We start from the raw sequence: 14,044 nt of genomic DNA, 5'->3' as shown, positions 1-14,044 counted from the left end.
AAGAAGAGAGAGAAGAGAGAGCAGGAGGAGCTGAGAATCCCCCCTTGCCACCCTCTGAAAGCTCTGCTGCAGTCTCAAGGGCAGACTTGAAATGTCTGACAGATCTTGCAGATACATCGCAAACATGTCATGATCAATATTAAAGCCCTGAACCAAAAGATGCAGTCATTCCTCTATTCTATTCTATTGTAGGTCTTACAATGCCGATCAGGGCCAAGGCAGGGGAGATCAATACATCATTTGATTGGAAATCTTCGAAGAGATGCCTAGAAGCCTTCAGCAAGTTGGTGTCCTCCTGATGTTTTGTAGTAGGTAGCCTGATGAGAGTTGTAGTTCAAAACATCTGCAGGGAATCAGGTTGGCAGAAGCTAATTGAGTGGATATTGCGGTTTAACCCTCTGCTCCTTCACTCCCTCCGCAAAATAATTCCACATTTGCTAGCCGTGGTATCCAGATTATGAACTCACTACTTAAGCAGGGACAGGCCAACAATAGATTTAAGACCAGAAGGCATCTCACATACCCTGAAAGAGATACTGGCAGGCACTACCAGCAAGTCACAGCATTTACCAGCTCATCTTATGCCTGAATTTGGGAACAATCCAAATTACAACTGATTGGCTGGAAGGCTCCCTCCCCCCTCCAAGTGTATATATTGGAGAATAATACCAATTGTAGCTGATGAGAGGTGGAATCTTTCTTATTCCCACCCAAAAAATAGCAGCCACTGGTTTTGTGTGGGAAACTCATCATAACTGCTACTGGTTTTATGTGCCAAACTGATCATAACAGCCATAATCGTAGCTGTCCAATGAGTCAGTTGCGAGGTCCCTGCCTTTCCACAGTTGCATCTTCTCCAGGGTTTTTCCCCAAGCAGTCATGGATGGTGTCTGTGCACAACCAATCTGTTCTGCTTTTTTCATTTCTCTGCATGTTCAAGGAGACCTGTGGGGGAGGCAAGCTGGTCGCAGGAGGGGGGGCGGACTCCCTGGATTCTTCAGCAGCCTGCCTCATCACTGCCTCTTGGTCCACTTCCTCTCCAGCCTCTGCTTCTGCCTTGAGTTTCAACTGCTTTCTGCTACAGCCTCTTCCTGTTCACTAAAGCCTGTTGCCTCTTCAGATTCTGACACCTCCTCCTCCCAGTCTGCTCCCTCTTCGTCCTCTGACCACTCATGTGTCATTCCACCACCAATCCCTGGGCTCTGAGCCCTCTTCCCACCACACCTCTGCATCCAACCAGTCAATGACAGCCGCAGTACTTCCAACAGCAGCCAGTCAGATGCCCCTGGGAAGCTCACAGGTAGGCTGTGATTGTGATGGTTACTCCACACCCCATTTGTCTCCCTCATCTACTAACAGAATTCATCTGCTACATAATAATTACATCTTGCAACCCTTTCTTTCCTTTGCTGTTTCCAGGAATGCGATTTGAGAAGAGAGTTGAAAGTGCATCCTCATATAAATACAAAAAGAACCCACACTGACACTTGTAACTATTTTTGTATTTTATTGTGGAACTGAGCTTGTTTCCTTTACATCAAATATCCTCAACAGAAGAGGGGATATTGCACACAAATATCATAAAAGCACTACATATTACTTTCACTGGAAACTAATTTTCTACATTAGATATGACTGGATAGAATAGAGGTGATGAAGGATTATAAGACATAAAACCATACACAGCTGCAGACCGACACAAACAAGACCATTCGGAACAAGAGAGAGAGGAGTGTGTGAGGAGCTTCTCAGCCAGCAACAAGACTTTCTCGCCATGGTTTGGAAGAATAAATGGCTGCATGCAAACATATGAAAGCATCCTGGAACTTCAGAATTGCGCTTTTACCAATGTGAGTACAGCCCAGTCTTGTATGAATAGAATGGAGGCTCCTAAAGCTAATTCAGTGCAGAGAAGCATTCCCCCCCCCCATAAATGTTCAAGGTTTAGATGCTGCATTTTTATTTATTTATTTTGTTATAATCACAGCGAACTTTCTTCTTTTAAAATAGCAAGCATCTTTAACAAGGCAAATAATGCAATTTGCAAATGCATTTTGAAAAACTGCTTGTTCCTGGACTGGTTTTTTGTTGCTTTGTTTTTGGGGTGGTTTGTCAACTATTCAGTGAGAATATTATCACTTACAGAAACTCTCTTTTTGTTCTGTAAGTGTAAAGATTGCATTCCCCCCCCCCCATTGCTTAATAATGCCAGACCACAAAAACTACTATTTTCCTCTGAGCAAGAACTTCTGGTTACATATGGACAAAGAAGAGGCCTAGGACATAAATTTTATAATGCAGAGCGTCTCCTTGGAGCAGGAAGCGTTGGGGCAGGGAGACTTGGAATTTCCCCCAGCAAATTTATTTTCTCAGTTCAGTGTTTTTAGGTTCCTAAACTGCTTAAGCTATTGAAGACAGCTAAATACATTCATATACACATTTGGATCCATTCACCACAGTATGAGAAGTTAAAAATAACTCAAAGAGACGAAGAATGGGAATGGACTCAAAAAGGTAGGAATTGTTGTAATCAGACCCACCATATGAAGATGAAAAGGCATGCAAAAGAAGATCCATTTTAGGCTACAATCTTATGCACAATTACCTAGAAGTAAATCCCACCAAACTCTGGGGATTAGCTTCTGGGTAGACCATGTATAGGACTGCACTGTCAAGTTGGGAAATGGACTGTGATCTCGCCTAAACAGTCACTGAATTTCATTCAATGGAATAGTACTATCATAAAGACTACGATTAGGGGAATGATACCAATGGGTAATACCATCATTTTCTAGAGTGCTATCAGCACTCAAATATTGACACATTAAAATTAGGCTAATCAATATTGAACCATGCTTCTAGTAATCTGTGCTGAGCAACAGAGCTCAGTATCAGTATCCATGGCATTTCCTGGTTGACTGTCAATAAGCTACCGTAATTGTGTATGGCTGTAACTAACACAATTAGGTTAGTTGCACAGGCAAGAAAGGCATTAATTTGATCAAGAGGAGTTTTTCTTTTTAATAATAAAAAAAACAACGCCAAAATTGGCTGCCATTTAGAACTTGTGTGTGCGTAAAAAGCAGATTTGTTTAGAAAATTTATACCCCACTTTTGCAATCTTATTCAGAATCCTGAAACGGATAGCACAGGCTATCCAAGAAATTGTTACACAAGAGGAAGGCACTCCCCTTCATGGTGGGGGGGATGGGGATCCATCTCATACACTTTCAATTGCCCTGTATCCTTGAAAAGATGTTCCGGAGGGTTCTCGAACCCCTAAGAGCCAGTTCTCAAGAAGCACATTGGGTTGCAGACCTGTGCGCATGTTTCTGTGTGCAGATTGATCAGGGACATGGCTTCTGCACAATTGAGATCTTTGAGATGAAGCCGTAGAGAGTATCATTTTTTTTATATACAGGAAAATGTTTGCTGATATCCAAGAGCTGAATGGGGCTATCAAACATTTTTGAGGCATTTAAAAGAAGAAGTAGTGCACCCAACATAAATACCCGATTACATTTTTGTTCCTACAACAAAATATGTATGAGAACGATTGAGGATGTTCTTAGAGTGAAGGAATGTTAAGGCCGGATTTGAACCCCATTGAGGCTGCAATCCTACATGCACCTATGTGGGAATAAGCCCCCCTTGAAGTGAGTGGGGATTACTTCTGAGTTAGGCATACACAGGACTGCACTGCTATGCTGATTTCAACTAATCTCCTATGGGACTGCTGGTGTGCATATGACTAGAAAGACTGCCACTTCTAGGAGGGCGTGAAGAGATGGCAGCTTCTCTTTTGTACATATTCATTTAATATTGCTATTTAGGACTGAACTAAAATAATGTCTTCATTTTTTTTAATTAAAAGAAGCAGCTTGTTTGAAAACAGGCCAAGTGGCTACTTTCACATACTCGCTTGCTGTTAACGACATTTTTCTATTTATTTATTTGCAATAAAATATACTCCCACTAAAAATGATTTAATTTCTGCTTACGTATAAAGTGGGGGGCAGGTCACAAAACAAATCATTTCTGCACAGTTCATTGATAAATGGAATATTGTGTTAGTAACTTGGTAGACCCAAAGCTGCAGAACCCTGGAGACCTACTTGGGAATAAGCCCCACTGCACTCAGCAAGACTTGCTGCTCGATCCATAACAGGATTAAGACTGTAAAAGGCCAATCCTCCTTGACCCTTTGCTAACAAGGCAAGCTCAGGATGTGGTGCAGTAACAGCTGTGGCCAGCACATCGGCACACTTAATGTGCTGTTGATGGTATTGTGCTAACTCATCCAGTGTGGATGAGGGCGCTGCCCAAGATGCACCACATCAGAGATGCTGTGTAGCTGGGCTACGAAAAGCTAGTGTTGAGCTGCAAAAGGGGCAGGCAGGAGTAATATCCAGGGCTCATCAGCTATGTAGCATTTCAGCTTCATGATGCCAGCAGTTTCAAATTACAGGTAGCGGAACTAACTTCCCCCACTTCAGGATTCTGTTTTAACTATACTGGGACAAACCACTCTGTGCTGTGGTGAAAATTCCTCTTTAGGTTTGAGCTGTTCACATTAGGAAAGAAGCATTGTACATACACTTAACTTATAAATTCTGCCTCTTTCCACAGTACATTTCCCTTTGTCCTTCGTACCACAATCATAAGGAATTTTTAAGGACGAGAGTCCCAAACTACTACTAGTTGCTTCCATGTATATTGTTCCAATAAAAGCAAAGAGACCACAAGAACACAAGCTTTTGAATGACCTGGGTGAAAGAATAAATAAAGTAGCATCGCTACAAAAGTCAAACAAAAATAAAATATTAGAACTTTTTTTTTAAAAAATGCACAAAACATTTAACAAACAATATTTCACAGCATTAACTGGGCTAACACAGCCCAAATTAAAAGGGGGGTTGTAGTAGTATGAAAAATAATTTTAAAAAATTAGCAGTGCAAATACACATCTATAAAATAAAAATAAACAATGTTAACCATTGAAATAAATTATAATAGAAAATAAAATGATATAAAATCCACTATTTAGGGAATCAAAGCCTTCTGCAAAAAAACAATTGGCACAGAACAAAGCAAATTCCTATTATGGCGGTCATGTAAATTCCTTACAAAGCCACAAAATAAAGCATAATGGATTTTGTTATATGCAGTGATAACTGCGACCCAGTCCTCAAGATATTCTACCAGCACCAGTAAGATTTCCATGAAGCTTCAGGTACTACCACAGGTTCTGTGATGCCCTAACTCTTTGACAACTGCCTTAATAATGAGTAGCCTTCCCTCAAGCTGTGCGTGATGGCTGGCTTTTTAAAAAAATCAAAACTTCTGCCCCAAGGTAACACAAATTCTGTGACAACTGAAGCTTAATTCTGCAAGATGCATAAATTATGCACATTTGCATGACTTCTCTTATGTTGCATAATTCATTTTCTGACTGCTAATCTTGGGAAAATGCAAAAGGCTCCGCAGGGTACCGAGGTCCCCGCCAGCCACTCCTCTGGGTCTTCCCTGTAACCATAAGGGTTAAAAAGAGAGAAAGAACGCTGAAATTCTCAGAAAGCTGAATTCTGCAATCAGCTTTTCTGCACCCTTCACAGAATTGCAACATTCACACAATCCTAGTTTTTCTTTTGGAAGGGATCTGTAAATACGGGGAGCATGAACTTGCTTGAGCTAATTTTAAGACAGGTACCAGGAGAAAGGAAAACCTACAGTAGGTGGAGCCAGTTCTTCTGCTGCCCCAACTAGTAGCCCTGAACAGTTGGAGAGGTGCATTGCAGCAGCATCCCAAAGAATGCTGCGGTGCAACTGCCAATCAAAAGCTGCTTTCGTTGATACATCCCACCTCCAGAAAAACATTGCCACAAGCAAGTGCTTGGCTTGTTTGTGCCCTTGGGCCAGCCCGGAACCTAGGCAGTCTCCTTGCAAAAAGGAAGCCAGCCTGCATTTAGTTCTCGGGTTCTTTAATCACTGACACATAATAGCATTTTTTAGTGTGCTCCCTGCAAAATTATCGGCAGTTATGTTAAATAAATACAGTACTTCATTCTCACCAGAACCTCAAAATAACATTACGCACTTGTCTTACAAAACTACTTTAAAAAAAATCCCTTCACCTGATTTTTTTTCTTTGCAATTTTCCTGTAAACAAAACTTCTGTTTAAAAATTCATCTATTAAAAGTTCGCACCTAGCTAAAAAAAAAATCAAATCTGTACATTTGTTCCCATATTCGCTCTTAAATTAACAGTCAAAATAAGGTGAGACAAGGCTCCAAAAGACTGTACAGAGTGCAGAGAACCTTTTGCAACATTCTGTATGTGTTAATTTCTGGTAGCGGGCACACCCTTTCTTTCACAAGGGAAAAGGGGGAGGAGGAGAAAAAGCAGACTTTCAAAAAAAATAAAATAAAAGGCTTGCTGTTCAGGTGCACAAATGAAGTGCTCAACTTACATGCATAATTCATAGCACCAAGCTGTTTGACCAATCAGAGAGGTTTCCAGTAGCACACATGCACACGCATACTTCTGTACTGGTGTAACTATAATCCTACACAGATGTTTTATAAACTTGCTATCTTGCATTTAAAAAATAAGTGCATCAAGTATCTTTGTACATTCAAGTCACATTCTAAGGCAAATTGTCTACCATAGGTACTCCCAACTGCTTTGGTATGTTGCTTCAGTAAACTTGAGTGTGACTTGGGTGTTTCAGCATGCAAGTTTGTCGAATTTAAGAGTAGACTAGATGTATTTTTCACTGGGAGCATGCCTTAGACCAACATGTTTGCATGTTAAACCGAATGGGGTTCAAACTACTTGCATATATTGCCTAGGAGAGTTCTGTGACGCGAATATGACATGTTCAAAGTGAAGTTGCCAACAGCAAGTGAGTGTTTTGTATCTTACGTCCTTTCAAAGCCACATTCGGTTTCACGTAATTTTCTAGCTAATTTTGTCACTAAATTAAAAACGCCCGCTCTTGAAGTAATTCAGACTAATGCAAACCTACATCTTTCTTTTTATGTGATGGCAGACTGCAGGAAGCAATATATCGATTGCTTTGAGAGTAATGCAAAACTAATGATTTTATTCTCCTCTACTCCTCTCTCTCGCTTTCTCTCCCTGTCTTTCTCTCAAGGGCAAATGCCCCCATACCTGGCAGAAGTCAGCAGTGTTTGCTAGTGCATGGTTTCCAACTGTTCAGCGGAGATGAACCAGAATCTGCAGTTTTTGCAGTAATTTGAACCCTATGGTGGGAATACTGTTATTTCCCTTAGCAATCAGCAAAAGACTAGAAAAAAAGATTAATGACTTGCATCACTGTGATACAGTATAGCATTTGGCAGGTATATATATATATATATAGTTCGGCAGCTGAATTAGATGGGTTACATTAGAAAAGGTGTTTTCAAATTGAAGAATTTCTGGAAACAAAGTTTAAGGTTGTGATGCATTGCTTTTTTTCTTTTTCTTTTTCTACAGTTCAATCTTGCATGCAGGGAAAGATTCATCTTGCATAACAACAGTGCTGCTGCTCGCCAGTACCATGATGTTAAGGTCCTGTTGTTTCTCGTGGGTCTCTTGATACCATTCCCTCATCACCTCCGAATCATGGGTAGGGATTAAGGTCACCTGCAATACAAGAATATGAGAACAGAGGACACATTAAGATCAAACAGAGGGAGGTATTAATGTGTGAGCAAGTCCTGAGAATACTGACCCTCATTTTGAAAGAATACTTCTATGGCTAACACCAGTAGCAACTAGGTGCAACAAAAACATTTATCAGAAGACGTGGATTTTGAGATGTTGAGAAATCTAAACTCTATCTCAAGGCATAGGGTCCTTATGTAAACAAGACAGAGACTACTTGGGGTACAGTATAGAACTTCAACCTCCACAATTGTGAAATGGCAGCCTCTGACATTTTAGGCACTAAGTTCTACATATCCACATTTTTCAAAATACTGAACACGTGATGTGCAACACTATCACATTTTTGTATGGCTGAGGGCATCTTTAGCCCCATCCACAGAAGAGCTGCTTTTCCATAATTGGCCTCGGCCCATTATAATTGTTAATTAATTACCTTCTGCATGTGTGTCTTGAGGCAATCTACACAACACAGTAAAAATAGTTAAAGCAGAAAATAACAGCAAATGAACTAAAAATAAAATAACATAGAAGGAGACACTCATGGCAGAGGCCTATTAATCCAGTTGAGAAAGCTTGACCATGGTGTTGGGTTACTGAAATGTTACCCCAAAATGGCTCACAGAAAACCAGTTTCCAAGCATTGAGCACAAAGATGTACTTAAGCCATACTCAAAATCCTGGATATAGAACATGAAACCATTAAAATATATAGTAGACACACAAAATTGGGTATGCGTTGCATTTGAAGACATGGGACTACCACATTGCGTCTAGTTCTTCACTTAAACATCATTCAAAATCTGAAAAAGGCACCTACAGTAAGGTTTTGGTAATATGCAAATAGTCAGTTAAAATGTATGATTAGTAATTAACACAAACTGTGGAAGATTAAGAGAAAAAACAATTTTCAATATAGCTCTAGTTGTTGTTTTAAATCATGAGCTTATGAGAACACTCCCCCCCCCCACTGGCTGCATTCACATGCCATGGTAAACCATAATTATTGAGTAGATAGGTAGCCGTGTTGGTCTGCCATAGTCAAAATAAAAAAATTCCTTCCAGTAGCACCTTAAAGACCAACTAAGTTAGTTCTTGGTATGAGCTTTCGTGTGCATGCAACTCATTACCAAACTTAAAACCATGAAAAGACCTGGACTGAACAAAGACATTGGATTCTTATCTCACTATACATAACTAAACCATTTCTCACCTTCCCACCCCTTGCCTTTTCCTGTAAGACCTATTACAGTCGTTAAGAGTCGTCAAGAGGCTCTCTCAGCTATCTGCCTATCTCCCATTCCCACCACCCTTCTGAGTAACACCCCTCCCCACCTTCTCACTATATAGAAGGATCTGGCAACTTCTGTTTCAGTGTATCTGAAGAAGTGTGCATGCACACGAAAGCTCATACCAAGAACTAACTTAGTTGGTCTTTAAGGTGCTACTGGAAGGAATTTTTTTATCATAATTATTGATTTACAGTGAACACACAGACGATTGCTAACTTGATCCTCTCCTAGCAGGGTCGGAACAGCAAAGCAGAAGTCCTGACAACCCAACCAAAGACTGCTTTGTTTTCCTCCAACTGAATTGCCATGTGAAGCCAAGGTTTGTTCTTGATTTGCCAACCATGGTTTGTTTAAGTGAAATAAACCATGATTCCTGACTCAGAAATAATGCTAAGTCCTTGCTTGTTTTTTCATGGGAGTGATCTTTATAGTATTGATAATGCATTCTGGTTTTACCATGGCATGCAAGAGGGTCACTGTGACCAGAAAAAGCTTGAAGAAACTTGTTATCAAATAACCAAGCATCTTGATTTAGGAGATTTCTCAAAGTTCCTTGTCACTTTTTTATCTCTTCAGATTTTAATTCACAAATACTGGAGAGCCTACCTGCATGTTGCTTCCCCACTGAGCCTTGCCCTCCAGCAGAGAATCCAGGACAGCCCTGCTCGGTTCTTCAGCAGCAGGATCATTCCCACTCACCACGTAGTAGGATGACCTCACCCTCTTGAAAAACTCTACATCAACATTCTTGCTGTTGCTGTGGTTGGGAATATAGACCAGATCCAAATACACAGGAGGTCCTGGAGAAACAGCTATAGATTTTGTTTGTTTTACATTTCCAGGTCCTTTAAAAAAAAAGCACACAAACACACACGAGGGTCTTGTCTCAGTCATTGATGAGAAAATGTCAATGTATCTTGCTACTACTGTGACCTTAGAAAACACGTGATTTAAAGTTGGACAGAGCTGGCTTGTCACACTTCGACTGTGGAACACATATTCCCCAATGAATACTACTGACTCTTAAAATATTTGCTAAAATATGACAGTTAAAGAATCAAAGACTGCTTAGTGAGGAGAACAAGAGGGGGAAATATACATGATCAGTTCTTATATAGTTTTGCTTTAAACCCTCATCATCAGGTACTTTGTATCAAGTAATAAGATTGGTTAATTCAAGAATTGTCATGCAGAAACTGTGATTATTAAATTGTCATTCAAAAAAATAGGATTCTTCAACAGAATTTATAGGAAATTCCTGAAGGAGGTCCTTCTATCATACAGTTTTCAAGTTGGAAGAACTACTGTCCCAAATGCCAGCTCAAAGGTCACTCAGGTGTTGGAACCAGGAAAAGGTTGACCCAGACCATTAGGATGAGAGCTCTAAGCAAAACCATGGCAGAACAGTAACACCTTGCAAGATATATAAGAGCAGCAATGCAACTGCGTTTAGGAACTGAAAGTAAGATTTTCTAAAAAGGTGATGAAGAACTTATGGGAAAGGGGCCAGGAAGAAATCAGGAGATCAGTTGCTCAACTTGTTCAAAAGATGTACCGTATTTTTCGCACCACAGGACGCACCGGACAATAGGACGCACTTTGTTTTAGAGGGGGGAGAAGAAGGAAAAAAAAATCTCCCCCTCTCTGCCCAGCGCCCCTTCAGTGAAGTGGCAGGAGGCACTGCACAGAGAGGGGGAGAACTTTCCCCCTCTTGTTTTCCCGCTCTAAAACAAGGTGCCATTTAAGGTGCGTTCAGGCGGCTACCTTGGAAGCCTGGAGAGCGAGAGGGGTCGGTGTGCACTACCCCTCTCGCTCTCCAGGCTTCAGGTTCCTTTCGACCTGCTCTTTAGGGCTGGCGGGGGGAAGCCCACCACCAGCCCCAAAGAGCAGGTCAGGGAGCAACGGAAAGGCGCAGCGGAGAGGCTCCTGCCATAGCCGCGTGTCACCTCTCCAGCCGGGAGAGGGTCACGGGGGGCTGCTTTAGCCCCGCGCGCACTCTCCCTGCTGGGGAGGTGATGCACGGCTATGGCAGGAGCCTCAATAGCCGCGCGTCACCTCTCCAGCCAGGAGAGGGTCGTGGGGGGCTGTTTTAGCCCCGCGCACGCTCTCCCGGCTGGAGAGGTGACGTGCGGCTATGGCAGGAGCCTCTATAGCCGCGCGTCACCTCTGCAGCCGGGAGAGGGTGGCAGGGGGCTGCTTTAGCCCCCCGCGCGCGCTCTCCCGGCTGGAGAGGTGACATGGGGCTGTAGAGGTTCTTGCCATAGCCGCGTGTCACCTCTCCAGCTGGGAGAGGGTCGCGGGGCTATGGCATCTTCACTCCATAGGATGCACACACATTTCCCCTTCATTTTTGAAGGGGAAAAAGTGCGTCCTATAGAGCGAAAAATACGGTAGGTTGTGTTTACATTCAGCACCTTCCAAGTTTGTGAGGTCAAGTACTCAATCTCACCAGCCACAATTCAACATTATGCAATTTCTCATTTTATTCATCTTTGTTGTTGTTTAATGCTCCTATTGTACAACGGCACTCCCCAAAAATTAAACAAGAAGGGGAATGGGAATCAGTATATGGCTTCCTATATAAAGAAGTAGAAATACTAGGAGATTCAGTATCAGAGTGGATGCTAATCAAATACAGCATAGGAGAAGATGCGAAATGGAGCTAGGACTGGGTGGGTATTGTGCTACCACAGTACTGTGCTACCATTGTACTTCTTCCATTCATGAAAAAGAAACTGGTAAAACAAGGCTAATAGAGATAGGATATACAGAAGGAATAGCACATGCTAACTGCAGTGCTAGTTCTGCAAAAAAGGCAGGATACCAAAGGCAAAATGGGAAAGCCATTCTGGTTTGGTTTGGTTTTTAAAAAGGCTGACAATTAGCAGCTTCTAATGCTTACAGTTCTTTCAGAAAATATGAGCTAAGGCACCAGGGGAGTGTATGATGAACATGGATTACATCTATGTGTATGCTTGCATGCACCCATCTTTTTGTTATTTCCACTGTTCCAGGCACTCATGAAAATCCAGGTTCCCTCTGTAAACAAGAAATAGCTCTTATACATATTCCACCTTCCTCACTTTTCACTATAGTTCTTCTAGCAATCAATACAATACCGAACTCTTTGATGGGCACCTCTGGACCTTTTCTTGTAGCCAGTTGCTTGGCTGCCTAAAATGTACACAGTGCTTCATTTCTAAAATGAGGGATGTTATAGGTCAAGGCATTCTCAGAAACCTTTTACCTACTAAGTGGACCCTTATTCTTTCCAAAGTAACAATAATGTACACGGTATCTAAGCGTTTCCTTCTTTCTGGGACAGATTTTACTATCACAATGTAAACCATAGCAGCAGCATTTTTACTGCCTAAGGTGTGAGTAACATACCTTTAGCTTCAAACACCTGTATGTGCATTGACCACAACATTCAACTTCTATCACTATTTTGGGAAGCAGCCCTGTCTGCTTTTGAGCCACTGTGTGTCTTCCCAGTCCAACTTGTTATTCAGGACTGAATTAAAACTATCGGAAGAAAGCTATGCCCCTACCCATTTACTATAAAGGGGAATATAAAAGCGGCTATAATGTAATTCCCTTTTCACAGAGGTGGGTGTAATTTGCAGACATAGGAGCCTACACAGATGTTAAATGTTGTAGCACATTGCCCAAACTCTATGGCATTACACAATAAGTAAATAAGTAGTAGTAGTAGTAGTAGTAGTAGTAGTAGTAGTAGTAGTAGTAATAATAATAATAATAATAATAATAATAATAATAATAATAATAATAATATAAAATATCCATAGTAAGCATTTCTGGCATGTTAAATCTGGATCCATTCTCAGTCATTGTTCAGTAACAAATGGATAAACAAATATCCATGAACAATTAACGTTTGCTCAAAATGCTGTTAAACTGTACAATGGATGACATCAAAATTATGGAAAGCAAAAGCAGGAACTTATGTAGGTTTATGGTTGCATATGTGAAATGATTGTTTTTAATAACTAATGTGTAAGCATAGGTACAAAAAACAGGCAGCAGAATTCATTGGTCTCATTCATACTTAAAACTAAGCCAAACCATAGATAACTGAACAATCAAGCATGTCTGGGCCCAGAGGTAAAATAACAGCCACTTTGCTCTTCCTTGCTGCTTTACCACCCAAAATCAACCCATGGTTTCACTTAGCATTACATGCAAATCTGAGCTCACGCTATGTATCTGCAAAACAATTCAAGAATGGTAAGCAAAGAGCCAATCTTGGCTACAACTTGTGGTTTGTTTGGAGTGGGTGAAACCATGAACACATATGTTCACACATATTGCTAAGCCAAGTCATGGTTTAGCTCTGGGTAGCATGGCAGCAGCAGGACTGGGAGAGAAGTGAAAAAGCCATGATTTTTGCTCCAGGATGCCTCATGATTGCAGTTTGGCTTGGTTTGCCTTAGCATTATGTGCAAACTGGCCCACTATTATAGCTACATTCTCTTTAAAGGTAAAGGTAAAGGTACCCCTGCCCATACGGGCCAGTCGTGTCCGACTCTAGGGTTGTGCGCCCATCTCACTTAAGAGGCCGGGGGCCAGCGCTGTCCGAGGACACTTCCGGGTCACGTGGCCAGCGTGACAAGGCTGCTCTGGCGAGCCAGCACCAGCGCAGCACACGGAAACGCCGTTTACCTTCCCGCTATAAAGCGGTACCTATTTATCTACTTGCACTTAATGGTGCTTTCGAACTGCTAGGTGGGCAGGAGCTGGGACCGAACGATGGGAGCTCACCCCGCCGCGGGGATTCGAACCGCCGACCTTTCGATCGGCAAGCCCTAGGCGCTGAGGCTTTTTACCCACAGCGCCACCCGCATCCCTCACATTCTCTTTAGATGGTTGTTTTACAACATAGGTTGAATTTGTGGCTGAAGCAAACAAGTGCTGCATTTAATGGGAAGACTAGGGATCCTTTTTTGTTCCCCTGGCCAGATCCTTCTCTGCTCCTAGCTTCGCATATTTGACAGGTGGGGCTGCCCACCTGTCAGTCACGGTGAAAAGAAATGAATGGGTGTTTTGAAGTTCTGAAGTT

General features: G+C 41.8%; 1 protein-coding gene across 1 annotated transcript in view; it reads right to left on the bottom strand.

The window, feature by feature from the left end:
* Positions 1-1,487: 1,487 nt before the first annotated feature.
* Positions 1,488-14,044, bottom strand: part of MAP1B (microtubule associated protein 1B) — a 70,130-nt gene continuing 57,573 nt past the window's right edge. The window contains exons 6-7 of the mRNA XM_081212466.1: positions 9,571-9,809; positions 1,488-7,651 (exon numbers count right to left, since the gene is read on the bottom strand). Of these exons, the coding sequence (XP_081068592.1) occupies positions 7,496-7,651; positions 9,571-9,809 (395 nt within the window). The 3' untranslated portion in view covers positions 1,488-7,495. The remainder of the gene's footprint in view (positions 7,652-9,570; positions 9,810-14,044) is intronic.

Source organism: Podarcis bocagei, assembly GCF_964188305.1.
Source record: "Podarcis bocagei genome assembly, chromosome: 11".
Lineage (NCBI taxonomy): Eukaryota > Metazoa > Chordata > Lepidosauria > Squamata > Lacertidae > Podarcis > Podarcis bocagei.
This window is presented reverse-complemented; position numbering and strand designations above follow the sequence as displayed.